At 50.1% G+C, this 16,407-nt stretch overlaps 1 protein-coding gene across 1 annotated transcript in view; it reads left to right on the forward strand.

Moving 5' to 3' along the window:
- The first annotated feature begins 1,057 nt into the window (after positions 1–1,057).
- DGCR8 (DGCR8 microprocessor complex subunit) overlaps positions 1,058–16,407 on the forward strand; it is a 31,717-nt gene continuing 16,367 nt past the window's right edge. Inside the window, exons 1-8 of the mRNA XM_004607484.2 lie at positions 1,058–1,214; positions 6,019–7,019; positions 7,482–7,641; positions 11,509–11,651; positions 11,828–12,110; positions 14,128–14,325; positions 14,998–15,099; positions 15,815–15,913. Of these exons, the coding sequence (XP_004607541.1) occupies positions 6,300–7,019; positions 7,482–7,641; positions 11,509–11,651; positions 11,828–12,110; positions 14,128–14,325; positions 14,998–15,099; positions 15,815–15,913 (1,705 nt within the window). The 5' untranslated portion in view covers positions 1,058–1,214; positions 6,019–6,299. The remainder of the gene's footprint in view (positions 1,215–6,018; positions 7,020–7,481; positions 7,642–11,508; positions 11,652–11,827; positions 12,111–14,127; positions 14,326–14,997; positions 15,100–15,814; positions 15,914–16,407) is intronic.

Below are 16,407 nucleotides of genomic sequence, written 5' to 3' on the forward strand. Positions count from 1 at the left end.
GCATTTGTGCTAAACCCAGGAAGGCTTAATACCATAACCAAACTGAAGCTCAGCTTTCCTCAGGAATGTGGCTAGTCTCGGTTGGTCACTATGGAATTTTCTGGGCAGTACCAATGAGGTCATCTTTTCCATTCCCCAGAGGAAGATGAGATAATCAACCACAAGACCTTTTTGCATTCCCTATAGATTGGTTACCTAAACTTGCAAGGATTCTCTCTTCCCTTATCTTCCCTTTTTATGCCTCAAGAAGCTTTTAATTACCTAGAGTTTTTCGGAGTTCTCTTCCGCTTGCTAGATAGCGGGCTACCCAATTTACTCTTCGTTTAGTGGCTTTGCTCTCGAAAGTGGACTAGATTGAATTTTCATTGAACACTTCCCTTTGGCCAAGCCCCTGCTAAAGCATGAACACCTGCACGGTTTTCCCCTTCCCCGATCAGGTTTATAGCGCTTCCTTAAAAAAAAAAAATTAGACACAAAAGTTACAAAGTTATTCATGATTGGGTTTCAGGCATACAATGTTTCAACACCGTTGTCTTCACCAGTCTCCACTTGTCTCCACCAATCTCTCGCCATCCCATTGCCTCCCACCCACCAGTCTGCTTCTACGAGAGGCGTCTAGCTCCCACTCAGCATGAACACGAGCACTGCGTGCGAGCCTGAACATTCGCACGGCCTTCACTGGCGTGGCAGGGGCCCTGAGACGTCCCCGCCAGCTCCCGACGCTCCCGACACGCGCGCTCCCCGGACTCCCCGCGCCCCCCGCTCCCGGCTTCCCCCGCGCTTCCCGCGCTGCCCTGTTCCCGGCATCCTCCGCGCTGCCCCGTTCCCGGCGTCCCTCGCGGTCGGCACCCTCCGCGGGTGGAACCCCCACCACCCCCTCCCGGCGGCAACCGTTAGCGCGGCCACGGCCTCGCGGCTAGTCCCGCCCCCTCGGCCGCGCGATTAGGCTGCGCGTCGTGGCCGCGAGCGCCGCGCGTCGCCGATTGGCGGCCGCCGCAGCCCGCTCGGCTGGTTCCCCCAATGCAGGCGCGCCGCGCCCCGGGATTGGCCGCTCTCCGCCAAGGCCCACCCTCGCCCCTCGCCCCGCGCGGCAGGCGGGTCCCGCCGACCGGAGAGAGCCTGGGCGGTCTTTCTAGATGGCGGCGGCCGGGCGGTGAGGGCCTGCCGTTGTGGTCGGGCTGCGGGCAGCTCGGGGCAGGCCGCGGGCGCCGCAGGTAGGTGCGGGGCGCGAGGGGCGCCCCGCGGCGCGGGCGGACGCGCTCTGCGGCCTGCGCGCGGGCGCGCCCTTCCCCTCCATCCCGGGCCCAGGGCCGCGGGGCGGGGCGGGCGGGGGCGCGGGGGCCCGGCCACGCGGACTCGGGGCCTTTGTGAGACATCATGGCTGCGGGCCTCGGAGAACGCGGGGCCGAGCCGGGTCCCGCCGCGCGCGGGGGGCTGGTGGGAGGGCGGGCTGGGGCCTACTTGGCGCGGGCGCCGAGGGCTTTCCGCCCCGGGAGCACCGCCCGAGTGCCTGGCAGGGCGCCTTCGACCCGCGGGCCCAGGACCCCCGCGGCGCACTCCAGCGGGAACCGGGGTCGCGCCCATCCAGAGCCCCTGCCTGTCCGTGTGTAACCGGGCCACCCTGACAAGTCCCCCAAGTGTTTTTCTCTGCCACATATACACGGAGGAAGTGTTACGCAGATAATCGGAATTTGGTTTCTTTGTAACAATGAACGCGGCGGAAGTGAACGGAGGTGGCAACCTGTTGACAGTGTTTACCGTCAAGACTCTTTTGACGGACTTGGATTGCTCGTGGTCAGAGTCTGGTTCATCTTTTGCATGCTTGCATGTTGCCCGCTGCTCCGAAGTCCCCTTTCCAGGCTGTGAACTGCTAGGCCAGCCACTAGGCGAGGCTCCTCTGTGTCCGTGCTGAAGATTGGATTCCTAGTCTTGGAGGGCCTGGTGCTGGGACGGAGAGGAGGGTGTTGTCCAGCGCTAAGATATCCTGTCAGTCACCAGAGGGAGTTGGTGGGACTGCCTCTGCGTGCAGGACGTGAGGGCTGTTGGAGGATGACAAAAGGGCAGGGATGAGGTCATGCGCTTTGGGCTTGGGTGGGAGGCTGCAGTAGGAGAGGCCTGAGGGAGAGGCCTCAGCACTGGACCTACGCATTGGGAGCTGTGATGCCAGCCCAACAAGTGGACGCCAGCGAAGGGCGCTGTTGAAGCACGTTGGTTTTACCCCCATGCCAGGGATCCAGGGATACCTGAAGTGAGTGTGCTGCTGGCTTGCAGTCAGTTGGCACAGCAAGGTTTGCATGCAGTACAGTCAGCTGGAGCAGTAGTGAGGCCAGTGAGGCAGGAGAGCCGCCCGCTGGGTCCCTTCTGTCAGGGTCCTGGGTGGGCAGCACTTCCTTGGGGTGGTTTTCCAACTGTGACCTTGGGATAGGGAATATGGTTCTGAGTGGATTTCCCAGTCTTGGTCTCTTGTCCAAGCTGCCCTCCTTTTTGTGGTACTCTCACCCAGTCTCCTGGCTCGAGTGCTGTTTCTTGATAGCTCTGTCGCTAGCCCCAGCCTCGCTGGTGCCTCTGAGCTCCTGTCACCATTTTCATAGCCTTATGTGTTACTTCACTGCCAAGTTGCCATGGCCAAACCCGACCTGAGTTTTGCCTGCCCTTAAACACTCCTTGAACCAGCTGCTTTCTTTCACTGGTTCTGCGTCTGATAGCTCTGAGCTTGAGTTTGGAATAACCTGGCTTCTTCTAGGCTTTTGCGCAGCCTGTCTTCCCACAAGCGAAAGCCCTGCTCTCACTGGCCACACCTCTCCTCTCTCCGAGCCTTTACTGGTCGATGCTGCTGGATGAGCTGCTTTAGTCTCCTTCCCTTTATGCTTGTCCCTTCCTCCATCCACTCAGCTGCAGTTTTTCCCTGTGCAGAGTAGTTATTCTGAAATGCAAGGTGCAGGGTAAAACCAAAGAGCTGTATAGATTGGAGCCCTTCTGTCTGGCTGGTGAAGTGCCTCTGATTTCCAGCTGTGTGACCTTGAGAACATTGCTTAACCTTTCTGATTAGTGCTGTATGAGAGCCAGTGAGTGAAAAAATGTCAAGTTCTTGAAACAGGGACTGTGCCTGCTGCCCGTGGCAACCTTACCTCCCTAGCTGTCTCTTACTGAGAGCCAAAGTTCCTTTCACTGGCCACATCCCACACCCCACGCCCATCCCAGAGTCTTTGCTCTTGGTTATTGGAAAGGTTTTCCCCTCCCACCCCTGCTTCCCACCTGCTTTATTTTTCTTTGCCATCACATGGATGCTGGCTCTGAGGACTTGGCCCTGGTTTCTAAGACTACTTTTCCTTTCCCAGCTTTGTTTTCACTCTAGTAACTACTTCTCAGCAGGTAACATAGTATCTGCTTTTCTTAGTTGTTACTTGTCTATCCCTGCTGCTACAATGTGAACTATCCCGCAGGAAATATTCCTGCTACATTGTGAAATGTGGGGAGGAAGTTTTTCCTTTTGAATGCTCATCTCTTGGTGTGTTTGCCACAGAACCAAATTCAACAGAAACTTGTTGAATGAGCAGAGAAAGCTTACAGAGCTTGTCCTGGATTGCCGCACTGCAGTACTTTTGAGTCTTGACCTACTGCCCTCTGGGGCTAAGCAGCTCTTCCTCGTATCTCCCAAGGAGAACCCCTCTCTTGTTTCCACTGTGCCCCTCTTTAAGGACTCCATTCATTGCTTGTCGCGAGCTTGCTTCATTCTGCTACATTGGCTTCACTCAGCCTTTTTATGAGCTGGCAGGCATCCTCATCCTGTACCACCACTTGTCTTCATGTTCCCATCTCCCAGTTCACATCTTTTTTACTTTATTTTTCTCACCTCTAGAATTGTGTATTAGCCTCTTGGTATCTCTGCAGACTTGTCAGGGCTGGGGGATTTAATCCTGTCTGGTCTGACCTGTGTTCTGTAGCACTGGGATGTGGACCTATCTGTCCTTGACATCTTTCTTGGGGCTGGAGAGAGTCCCACTGGGTCAGGTTCTTTCCTTGCATGTGGCTGATCCAGGTTCTGTTCCTGGCAGCACAGCACATATGATCCCCTGAGCACTGCCAGGAGTCATCCAGAGCACAACTGGTGTGACCCAAACATCCCATTCCCCCACCCCACCCCAAACAAAACCGAAAGAGAAAAGAAATCATTTTTCTCAGTTATGGGGAAACTGGCCCTACTCCATGCCATGTGCCTCACCACTGTCTGGCTGCAGCCTCAGTATTTGCTGTAAGTTTGAGTCCATCATCTCTCTGCTGTGTTTTCTTTTTTTTCTTTTTTTTTCTTTTTTTGGGTCACACCTGGTAATGCACAGGGGTTACTCCTGGCTCTGCACTGAGGAATTACTCCTGGCGGTGCTCAGGGGACCATATGGGATGCTGGGAATCGAACCTGGGTCGGGTGCGTGCAGGGCAAACGCCCTATCCGCTGTGCTATCTCTCCAGCCCCTGCTGTGTTTTCTTGATTCTAAGCCACCTTCAATAGACACACTTTGGGGAAAGATACTTTGCTGACTATTCACAGAACTCAGAACTGTAGGGGATTCCAAGATGCTAGAAAATAGTGTGATGGCACTATGGTCATTGCCGTTTGGACCTTGTCTCCATGGTATCTTCCTCAAAGTAGATGGTTGGTAAATATTTGCTAAGTGGATGACATCTAAACAAATCTGCTTTTTATGTTCTGCCTCTTCAAATCCAGTCACCACACTTTCTTCTCTGTAAGCATAAGTGTGAGGTTTGATGTTTCTTTTTTGTTCGTGTGTCCTGTGGAGCTGCTTATTCATGTAGGGCTCTCTGCCCCTACGTGTGGCATGTTCATGTGTGTGAGGGGAGTGTGTGTTTGTGTGTGCTTCTGCTCTGGTGCCAGGCCCACTTGCAGACTTGAGTTTCTAGCATCACCTCTGACTTGCCAAATTTTAGCATCATGTTGTCTTTTAGTTGTGTTTCCTCTGGAGCGAAGCTTCCTAAGTTGCATCCTCAACCTCTTGAGGATGTGTGTCCTGGCTCTGGTAGTACCTGTGTTTCTTCCACTCCACTCCTTTCCTCCATCTCCTTTCCCACCCCTCCACCCCCTTCTGGTCCTTGCAGCACCAGGCCTTGGCTCCTGTTGGACTGGCCTGCCTGGAGGTTCCTGCTTAAATGATGGCACTTGATGTGTCTTGTTTGCCTTCTGTTTCCTTTTGTTTTCTATTCTACTTCTACTTAGTCAACAGTGTGGTCATATTTCTATTCTTGGGGGGCCCAGGGCCTCTTTTACACCTTTTTCCTCTGGTCCAGAGGATTGCGCCCCTCTGCCTTGGGCAAAAGCACTGCCTGCTACAGCGATCATTTTTTTTTTTTTTCAAATAAGGACAATTGTGGTGCAAGAGTCCCCTCACTAAAACCCTGGCTCCCTTCTCTACTGCCATGGCCCACTCTGCTGGGGACCGAGCCATGCCACCTCTGGTGACCTCAGCACACTGCATCGCTATCCTGTTTGTGTGCCATCTAATGGGTCCAGGAGAGCGCTGGGGTACCCGGGTAGAAAAGTGCCTGACTGTGCCCCTGAGGCCCTAGTGCTGCAGAGTTGAGCCGGGTCTCACGCTCGCCTCAGACTGACTGAGCCCTAGCAGGTGAGTGGACTGATGTTGCCCCCATGGCCTAAGGGAGGCCACACACTTTACATGTGTTCTGGAAAGGGCAGCCTTGAGCCACATGCTTGATTATCTAAATAACTGAGTTGTGGTGTTTTGTTTTGTTTTTAATCCTTTACAACCTTAAGTTAACATTGTTTTTGTTCTTTTCAGCTAAGAATCACAGTAAACAGTTAATAAAATATTTAACTTTGAACTTTGATCATTTAGGTTGGAAAAAAGGTGGGGATAAAAAGTAAGATTAGATTTGAATTTTTTTTTTAATTTTTTAACCACACTGTTACTGAGCCTTGACTTCTTGACACCAGAGAAGCAGAAGTTTTCTGTCATTTTGTGATGATGTTTTTAAATCTCTTTGCAGGTGGAAGAAGAAAGGTGCCACTTTGGCATGAAGACAGACTTGCTTAGTCGTCAGTCATTTAAGCTGAGTGCATTGTGATTTCCAATAATTGAGGCAGTGGTTCTAAAAGCTGTCTACATTAATGAAAAGAGCAATGTGGCCAGCTTGACTAAGCCGCCGGCGTGAGCAGTGCAGGCAGGACGGCGACCGGGTCTCGGCGGACTTGTGCATGTTAGTGGTAGAGATTTATGTGAGGTTTTTTAAAACTCTGGTCTTTTCAAATAGTCTTAACCACTTTTGCTATGGAGACCTATGAGAGTCCCTCTCCTCTCCCGCGTGAGCCCGCAGGAGAAGTGGTGATGGAGAACCGAGCTTGCCCCCTCCACGTGCTGCCCCGTGAACAGTCTCCACCACCTCCCCTGCAAACGTCCAGTGATGCAGAGGTAATGGACGTTGGCTCTGGTGGTGATGGACAGGCCGAACCCCCTGCTGAGGACCCGCTCAACTTCTACGGAGCTTCTCTTCTCTCCAAAGGAACCTTCTCTAAGGCTCACCTCCTCATAGACCCGAACTGTAGTGGCCACAGCCCACGCACCGCCCGGCATGCACCCGCGGTCCGGAAGTTCTCCCCTGACCTTAAGTTGCTTAAGGATGTAAAAATTAGCGTGAGCTTTACAGAGAGCTGCAGGAGTAAGGACAGGAAGGTGCTGTACACAGGAGCAGAGCGTGATGCTCGTGCCGAGTGTGGTTTGGCCCTTAGCCCTGTCAGTGGAGACATGCATGCTTGTCCCTTTGGCGGGAGTGTTGGTAACGGGGTAGCCATAGTGGGTGAGAGTGCTGATAAGAAGGATGAGGAGAATGAGCTGGATCAGGAAAAGAGAGTGGAGTATGCAGTGCTCGATGAGTTAGAAGATTTTACTGACAATTTGGAGCTAGATGAAGAAGGCGCAGGCGGGTTCACGGCTAAAGCAATCGTGCAAAGAGACAGAGTGGATGAAGAGGCCTTGAATTTCTCCTATGAGGTATGTTGGCAACCTTCTTTTGGAGTGCTCTTAGCAAAACCTGAGGAGGTACTTGGGGATTGCAGCATCTTTTCAAATTTGATGCTGCAGAGGAAAAAAAACAAACCAAACATATGAGGTGGGATGAGAATGTGGTGGAGAGACAACGCTGAGGAGTTCACAGTTTTAACTTAACTGTTAAAAAGTTTGACGAGTTCATCATCTATCTGACCCTCAGCCTGAGCTGAAAGGTGCTACTGAGAAGCACTTGATGGTGGTATATGCACCTGTTGTGTGTTGTTGTCAGTTGTTGGTTTTTTCCTGTTTGTTTTTCAGATGATCAGGCACCCTAAAGGCACACCTAGGTGTCCCTCTTGAGAGAACCTCATTTCTGTGTCCCTTCTCACTAACGCTGTTAAGATTGCCCATGGTGCAGGCCTGTAGGCGCCAAGGACTATGGCATCTGAACAGCATGTTTTGCAGGATGATTTTGACAACGATGTTGATGCTTTGCTGGAAGAGGGTCTTTGTGCTCCCAAAAAGAGGCGAATGGAGGAGAAATATGGAGGAGACAGTGATCATCCATCTGATGGAGAGACAAGTGTGCAGCCAATGATGACCAAGATTAAAACAGTGCTTAAAAGTAAGTTGGTAGGTCAGGAAGTAGTGAATGTTCTCAGGAGGTAGAAGAGTGGGTTTGAGAGCCCTGGAGGTTCCAGGCTGTGGTCTGGGCGGTGGGCATGCATTCAAGGACAGGATAGTCATGTCTAACAAAGGGGAAAGAGAGTAGACATAAAGATACTCCCAGACACACAGTGATTCAGAGAAGCTGCCTTTATGCAGAGGAATGGAAAAGGTCTTCTTACGGGGGGCGGGGTGTCAGCTGAAGGAGAGGATATTGGTGTTTGCTGAGAGGCAAAGATAAAGAAACCTGAGGGTGTGGAGAGCAAAGGCAGAGGCTTTTCCTCAGTACAGTAACAGAATAGTTGAGGGCTAAGTTATTAGGTTCTGTGTTGTGTTTTGGGGAAAGCCCCTGGAATCAGGAGAAGCCTGGCTCCCATGGCTGTATCTTGGCACATGCCCTTTAGGTGAGGTGGGGGGTTCTAATGGTGAGAGCAGTGGAGTTTGAAGTTGGCTTTGGGTCAGTGGGAAGAGCAGTCTTGAAGCTCCCAGAATTCTGTCCCATAGCTCATTTGTGATGCAGGATGGTTCGAAGGAGTTGGTGTTGGCTTCTCTCTTTCCTGGCTTGGAAGTACCCGACTATCCAGTTGGAGCTACTGGGCTGGGCAGTTGGGAAGTGAAGAGGGGCTGAAGAGACACTTGACTTCCTCAGAGTGCGGCTGCTGAAATCACAGGAGCACAAAACAAATATCCGGCACACCGGCCCCTGAGCAGAAGGTGGTGAGGTGTGAGGGGCAGGAGGGGGTGTAGTCTCATCTGGCTACATAGCAGATGTGGCACCAGTGCTGACCCCATGTACCACTGCTCTTGCAGACAAGTGGTTGGATCAGGACTGGTGCTGGGTTCAGCGGTAACCCGCTGATAGGGCCCTAGGGATGCTGCTTCTAGAAAAAGGGGGGAGCAGTCTGCTTCAGGACCCAAGTGGTTTGCTCTGTGCTCTCTGTGGTTTCAGCAGTCTGAGTCTGCACATGAACCTCTCCGTTCTGAGCAGCGTGCAGGTCAGCTGTCTGCCTGGCCATGCTGCTGCTCCCTTCCCCTGCAGCCTTCGCTCTGCCTGCCTGCCCAGCATGCTGCCTGCCAGCCCGGCCTGCCTCCAGGAGAGCGCTGTAGGCTCCTGCTTGCAGATTGTTTGTGAGCTGCCTGTAGGTCGGAGAAGCTAACTCGCACGTGTCCATGTTGTGCTTGACTCCTGTTTCATTTTCTTCTGACTGAAACTGGTTTGAGGCAGCTCCATTGCCTGAGGGGGAGAGTGCATGACCGAATCAGGGCTCTCCTGACCTGCAGTCCATGTTATCCTGTAGGACTGGACTGGCGGTGTCTCCCTGTCCACTGTCAGCTATGTGAGGTGTCGAGGCTGGGCTCAACACTCTGGGTGCTGAATTGACACTTTTCCCAGCAAGTCATTGATGGTATTTTTTAACCGTGTGTGTGTGTCTATACACACATACTGTACACACGAATGTATAAAATTTCACTTTATTCCATTTGTTTCTTAATTTAGTGGTGGTATGAGGGTATTTTGGGGTTATACTCGTTAGTGCCTAGGGCTGACTCCTAGGGGCTTTGTGCTCAGGAGTCACTCCTAAACCATATTTGGTGTTGGGGATCAAACTAGAGTTGACTGCATGCAAGGCAAACTTCTTAGCTCCTTATACTATCTTTCTGGTCCTGCCTTTTTTTTTGCGGGGAGGAGGGGCTGGGGGCACATCCAGTGATGCTCGAGGTTACTCCTGGCTCTGTGTTCAGGAATCATTCCTTGGCAGTGCATGAGCAACCATTTGGGATGCTAGGCATTGAACTCGGGTAGGCCATGTACAAGGCAAGTGCCTTACACACTGTACTATTTCTCTAGCCCCTGGTTCTACTTTTTTAAAAGAGCAGCTAGAGACCACTATATTTTTAATAGTACACAGGCACCACCAGAGTCTCACCCAGTGGTTCTTGGAGGGTGCAGTACCAGGGGTTAAATCTAGACCTTTATACATGCTAGTCCTGTGCTCAACTGCTTGAGCTGTCAACCCATCTGCCTGATATTTAAAGATTATTTGGGTGGTGCCAGGGATGTGACTGATAAGTGTCTAACCTCACATGCATGAAACCTAACTTCAGTCTCCAGTACCACACCAAAAATACTCTAGTGGTATATACTCTAGCACCCCATACCTGGTGGTGCTTGGGGACCTGGGTCCACTCCTGTCTATTGGGGGTACAGGTAGAGGTACATGGTTTTGTGGATTGAATCCAAGGCCTCATGCATGCAAGCTATGTGCTGTGCTATTTGAGCCATGTTCTTATTGTATTGCACTTTTAAAGTTTGCTCTCCCCTCCCCCAAAAAGTGCCAGTGATTGAACCCAGGGCTTCACATACACAAGGCAAGTGCCTGTGTATATTACTACTGAGTTATTTCCCTGTCACTCTTAAATTTTATTTATTTTTTTATTGAATCACCATGAGAACAGTTACAGAGCTTTCAGGATTAAGTCTCAGTCATACAGTGATCAAACACCCATTGTTTTGTTTATTTTTTTGGGCCACAAAGTTCAGGGATCACTACTGTCAGTGCTTATACATGGTACCAGGTATTGAACCAGGGTCACCCATGTGCAAGGCAAGCTTCCTACCCCTGTGTTATCTATTCAGCCTGAGTGTACTTTTTTTTCCCAGCTGGAAGATTTTGAGTTTTATAGCAAACCATAGTACAGACCTGGGGCCCAGGGGCCCAGCCCGGCTGAGTCCCCCTCTGGTCCCCCGCCCTCCCCCAAGTGCCCATCTTCAAACCTTTCTCGCCCCCAGTATCCCCTCCCTCTGGCCTTTGGTCTGCCCAGTCCCTCCCTCCACCCGCACACCTCCCCGTTACCTGAGGTGTGTGGATAGATCCTCCCTCCCCTACATGGTACAACCCAGCTCCCCCTCAGAGGCAGGTCCCCCTCAGAGGCAGGCGGGACTCAGCCTGAGTGTATTTTAATTTAAATGACTGCCTTCAAAGCAATGGAGGGATTGGTAGTAATTCAGCAGTTAAAAGTGATTTAGAAACTTTTTCACTTGAAGTACTGTTTTATATGCCACAGAGTATGCAGCGCATTTTTGGTGGAGATGTGTCTCTTGGTTGCAGGAAGCAGTGCTTAGCAGACAACAGTAACGTTGCAAAGCTTTTTTTGTCCCTGGGTATCTCTTTGGTGAAGGCAAGTGTGGCCATTGCAGACGGTCTAAGGTGCTCACCAGCCATGGCAGCAGGAGCTGAGCCCGGGATTGTGGATAGAGTAGCTGATTCCAGATCCCGTCTCAAACCATATGCTGATCTTGGGCTGGAGAACAGTGATTGTGGTAAACCTCTTCCAGCTGTGTTCTACAAGCTACACCAGAGATTCTCAACTTGGCCTCTTGTCCCCTTTTTAAGAAAAAAAAAAAATCATCAGTGCTCCTTGTAGCCTCCCTTAAGTGAACAAACAAAACTCCTAATTGAACCCCCCGTCCCATATGCATCAGTGCCCCCTCACCCTGGGTCATAATATTACCCACTTTAGGAAACACTGTGTTAGACCAGATTTAACAATAAACCCATATGAGCTAACTACTGGTAGAGGTCTGGGAGAGAACCAGGACGTGCCTCTACCCTTTAGAATGTCAGTATTTGCGCAACTTAACTGTCTTTATTTTCCCTGTGTCGTAAGTAAAACCAGGTATTAAATTGAGTTCATATTGGCTTGTAATGTTATGTAGATTTCAGGTGTACATGGTAAATCTTTGCATCTCAAATGTCATAATTTTAAAAACACCCAGACCATTCTCAGTGTTTTTAAAGTGATTGTAGGATGTTCTTCTGTGCAGGTCGTGGCCGCCCACCTACAGAACCATTGCCTGACGGGTGGATCATGACATTCCATAATTCTGGAGTTCCTGTGTACCTACACAGAGAGTCTCGGGTGGTCACCTGGTCCAGGCCGTACTTCTTGGGAACGGGAAGCATACGGGTAGGGGATGCCTCAGTCATGACTTTGAGTTTTGAGTTCTCAGCCCGAACCTGCATTTCTGCACACACTGCATGATGGCCCCGAAGAGCCGGGTGAAAAGCTTCGGTGGAAAGTGTTGGCTGCTTTAGCCTTCCAGGTTTTCCTTGTAATCTGTGTCATGATTTCACTCTCCACAGAAACATGATCCTCCTCTGAGTAGCATTCCTTGTCTGCATTACAAAAAAATGAAAGATAATGAGGAGAGGGAGCAGATCAGTGAGCTCACTCCGAGCGGGGAGGTGTCCCCCATCAAGCCTCTGAGCCGGTCTGCAGAGCTCGAGTTCCCACCAGAAGAACCCGAGGCCATGGGAACCGACTCTGGGCCCCCAGATGAGAAGGACCCACTGGGGACAGAGGCTGCCCCTGGTGCCCTGGGGCAGGTAAAGGCCAAAGTGGAAGTGTGCAAAGATGAGTCTGTGGGTAAGTTTTGGGGTGAATGCTGTTCCCTCCTCCTGAACCCATTTGCATGGATGCTGCTGCAGTCTGTGCCTTCTTAAGCATCTGTGATGAAGGGACTGTGCCAAGGACCTCTGTCCACCCCCCACTTTGCTGAAGATTTGGGGGGAATCTGCCTGCACAGGCTCTCCAGCTTCCCGGGCTGCCATGGAGACCTTCCCTCTGGTCGCTCATAGTCACTTCTGGGGTCTGGCACATTCAGTGAGGTATTGTACTAGAGTGTCTTCAGTTCATGGGCTTAGCCTTATGTGGACTTTTCCCTCTTACTTTCTGCAGTTGTTGGTGGACATATATATATATATATATATATATATATATATATATATATATATATATTTCTCCCCCCCCCCCCCCGCTTGTATGTGTGTGTCTCGGTTCCGTTTTATTGTCTCTTCAGCAATGACAATCCTTTTTTTGGCCCCTTCACTGAATCTTTTTTTCAAAGAGGATTTTGTGTTTTCAGGATTTCTCTGTTTTTGTTTGGGGGTTATTACTGGGAATCATGAGGGGCCAGGCATCAAAGCCAGGGCTCCTACATACAAGGCACGAGCTGTCCTTTAGGCCATTTTTCTGACCCTATTTCAGGGTTAGTTTTTTTGTTGGTTATTTTAGTGTTTTGGCCACACCCAGCAGTGTGTAGGACTTACTCCTGGCTCCTGGATCTGTACTCTGTACCACTCCAGGTGGTGCTCAAGGGACCATACAGGATGTCAGGGACTGGACCCAGGTTGACTGCATACAAGGCAAGCACCCTGTTATACTATCTCCCTGGTCCCTATTTTCAGGATTTCTGATTATATTACTGTCTGGCCTCTTGCAGCTCTTCCACCAAAGGCGTCCTGGAGGAGCTGGGGATGGGGTCACTGCTGCCAAAATGTGGGAGATCTACTTTAGGGCCAGGAGGAAGCAGCATCCTGTGCCTTAAAGAAGGTGTAGTGGAGGCCTCTGTGGGGAGGGTGGTCAGAGACTGGCATCTCAGGAGGGGTTGGGTTACTTTTCCAGCCCCTCCGTCAATGGGTGCAAGTCTCTCAGCTTCTCTCCTGGGGAAGCTTCCCTCCTCCATCTGCATTGGCTCCTTTCTTTATGTGAGAGGGTGCTTTTCTCTGGTACCCAACAGGAAGGTAGTGTTTCATTTGAGATATGATAGTTTATTTCTTCATGCCCCTGGCAATTGATTCCAAATTCCCTGCTCTGTGTTTCCGTTAAGCAGAAATGCTGTTTGAATTTATGCTCTCTGTAGATGCAGATGCCTTGTTTTGTAACCTAATGCCTCAGTCTTCATGGGAAGCCTCCCTTGCACTTTTTCAGCTGGGCCTTTGTCTTGAGGTGTGGGGAAAAGGCAGGAAACCAGTGGATCAATGGGAATCTCTTATGTGTCATGTGGTCTTGGGGGAAAGCTCAGGAATAGTTTTAGCAGTAAAATCAGGAGCTCCTGGGACCTCCCTGGACAGCAGAGATGAAATGCCTGAACTAGAGCTTTAAGGGTGGGACCAGGAACCCCAAGGCCTCTGTGAGTGCAGAGGGGCATCAGGGGTGAGGGACTGCCCCAAGCATGGCTAGTTGGCGAGAGGAGACAGTGGATGCATAGCCCCATAGCTGCTGCTGAATCTGTTTTGATATGGGGAGGAAAACTCTGGATTCTTTTCAACCTTTTTCTTTTTCTGTTTTTATATTCTTATTCTATGCTAAGTAAATTCAGAGTGTCTTAGAAATCTCTGCATGAGCCTAACTGGCAGATAGGGGGTAGAATTAACTAATTAATTGATTATTAATCCCATTGGGAAATGTGAGGTCTGCATCCTGCATGAGTACATGCAGTGTGTCCTCAACGTCCCACTCTGTTTTGTACTTCAAAGTCTTGTTCTTCAAAGACTGGGGAAAGAGAAGGTGCTTGTGCTGCCACAGGTTTTGTGGGAGTCCATTGCTATCCTGCTTGCTGGGCAGAGGAAGTGTGATTGACTTTAAGGTAAATCTTTTACAGATCTTGAGGAATTCCGGAACTACCTGGAAAAGCGATTTGATTTTGAACAAGTTACTGTGAAGAAATTCAGGACTTGGGCTGAGCGACGGCAGTTCAATCGAGAAATGAAACGGAAGCAGGCTGAGTCTGAAAGGCCCATTTTACCAGCCAATCAGAAGCTCATCACATTATCTGTGCAAGATGCACCCACAAAGAAAGGTTAGCTGGTGCTTATAGCTTTTTTTCTCATATATATATATATACACACATATATGTATATGTGTATATATATATATTTTCTTAATAGGTTGGGGGAAGATTTAGGCAACATTTGATGCTCAGGGGCTACTACTTCCAGCTGTATGCTTGGGGGTTTCTCCCAGCTATACTCAGGATACCATGAGGTGCTAGAGATTTGAGCCATAGTTGGCTATATCCAAGGCAAGCATCTTAGCCCCTGTATTACCTATCTCTTTGGCCCCGTGGAACTTATAAATTTAAACGTTGGCAGACTGATTTTATTTTATTTGACAGTCTAAAATATGTGCTTTGTATGTGAATTGCCCTTTTTTTTTTTTTTTTTTGGTGGGGGGCCTCCCCAGCAATGCTGGGGGCTACCAGTACTATAAATGGTGGTGCTCAGGAGGCCAAGCTGTGCTGAGGATTGAACCTGGAACCCAGTGAATTCCAGGCATGTGCTCCCACCCTTTGAGCTATTTCCTGGTCCTTAGAATTTGTTTATCCTGTGATGTAGAGAGAGGTTCACCATTCACCATATTCTTAGTAGCAAAACTCTTAATTCAAGAGCTTGGGAACATATATGGTGCCAAGTCTCCAGGCACTTTCAGCCAGTCCTCATACTCATGCTTCATTTCATGCTTTTTGTTGCAGAATTTGTTATTAATCCCAATGGGAAATCTGAGGTCTGCATCCTGCACGAGTACATGCAGCGTGTCCTCAAGGTCCGCCCTGTTTATAATTTCTTTGAATGTGGTAAGTTTGGCCTTTCCTACCTCAGTCCTGAAGAAGCACACCCATCACTTGGGTTAGCTGGGGAGCATTTGCTGACTGCTAGATGTGCCCCCCATGAGATAGAAGTAGAAGGGTAAAGAGAAGCCGTTTCTTTTCATGGGTGTGTACTCTCAGTGGGGGTGGCTGCCTCTGCTTCTTCTTGCTTGTCCATGTTCCCTTCTTCTTTCTCCTGCTGGCTTTGCTGTGTGAGGAAGACTCTACCTGCTGTGGCTGTCATGCTCATGTCCCCAGTGGATGATGGGGCCTCAGGCGTGTCCTGGCCGCCTTCTGTCTTCTGTGACTGTTCTTAGCACACCTTTGTAAAAACCAGTCTTTCTTTCCCTGGGAAGATCTGTTTCATTTCTTTGGCTTAATCTAGCTTTGCATCCTCGCCCTCAGTCCTCTGCTGTCTCTCACAGACACTGTTGCTGTCACCTCTGCTGCCTGCCCCCTCTTCCCCTCCAGCATGGCACTCCTTGTTGCCCCCATTCCCCATGGGTTACCTGCTTTGTATGGCTCTCCTCTTGCTTTCCCATCTCCATGCCTCAGGGAACCCCCAGATCTCTTTCAGCATCAGACTCTCTCTCATTGAGCAGCCCTTACCCTACCTTTTTTGTCCGTTGAACAGACGGTGTGTGTGAACTCTGCTCATAATGTCTTGGCAAGTGTGTTTTAAAACAGTGATTTTAATTTTAAGAGAACCCAAGTGAGCCTTTTGGTGCCTCGGTGACCATTGATGGTGTGACCTATGGATCTGGAACTGCAAGCAGCAAAAAACTTGCGAAGAATAAAGCTGGTAATGTACTTAGTTGTATGTCAGAGACATGTGCATTCTGCAGCTTGTGCCCCCTCCTTGGCTAGGGTGTGTTGAGCAATGAGCCAGGATGGGGGCAGTGGGTAGGCAGTAGATTTACTTTATTCCATGGGGCTTGGGTTTTGTTTTGTTTTGAATTTTGCTTTTTTGAACCACACCTAACTGTGCTCAGGGCTTACTCTTGGTTCTGCACTCATGGATCACTCCTATTGGGCCTCGGGAGACTATATGGGGTGCCAGGATTGAAGCTGGGTTGGCTGTGCAAGGCAAGTGCCATAACTCTTGAACTTTATCTCCATTCTATACAAAGTGTTTTTAATCTCATGATGATTGGAAAAATTTAATGTAGAGAATTGTCACTGTCACTGTCATCCCGTTGCTCATCGATTTGCTCGAACGGACACCAGTAACATCTCCATTTTGAGGCTTGTTACTGTTTTTGGCATATCGAATATGCCACAGGTAGCTTGCCAGGC

The sequence above is a fragment of the Sorex araneus genome, chromosome 11, assembly GCF_027595985.1.
Source record: "Sorex araneus isolate mSorAra2 chromosome 11, mSorAra2.pri, whole genome shotgun sequence".
NCBI lineage: Eukaryota > Metazoa > Chordata > Mammalia > Eulipotyphla > Soricidae > Sorex > Sorex araneus.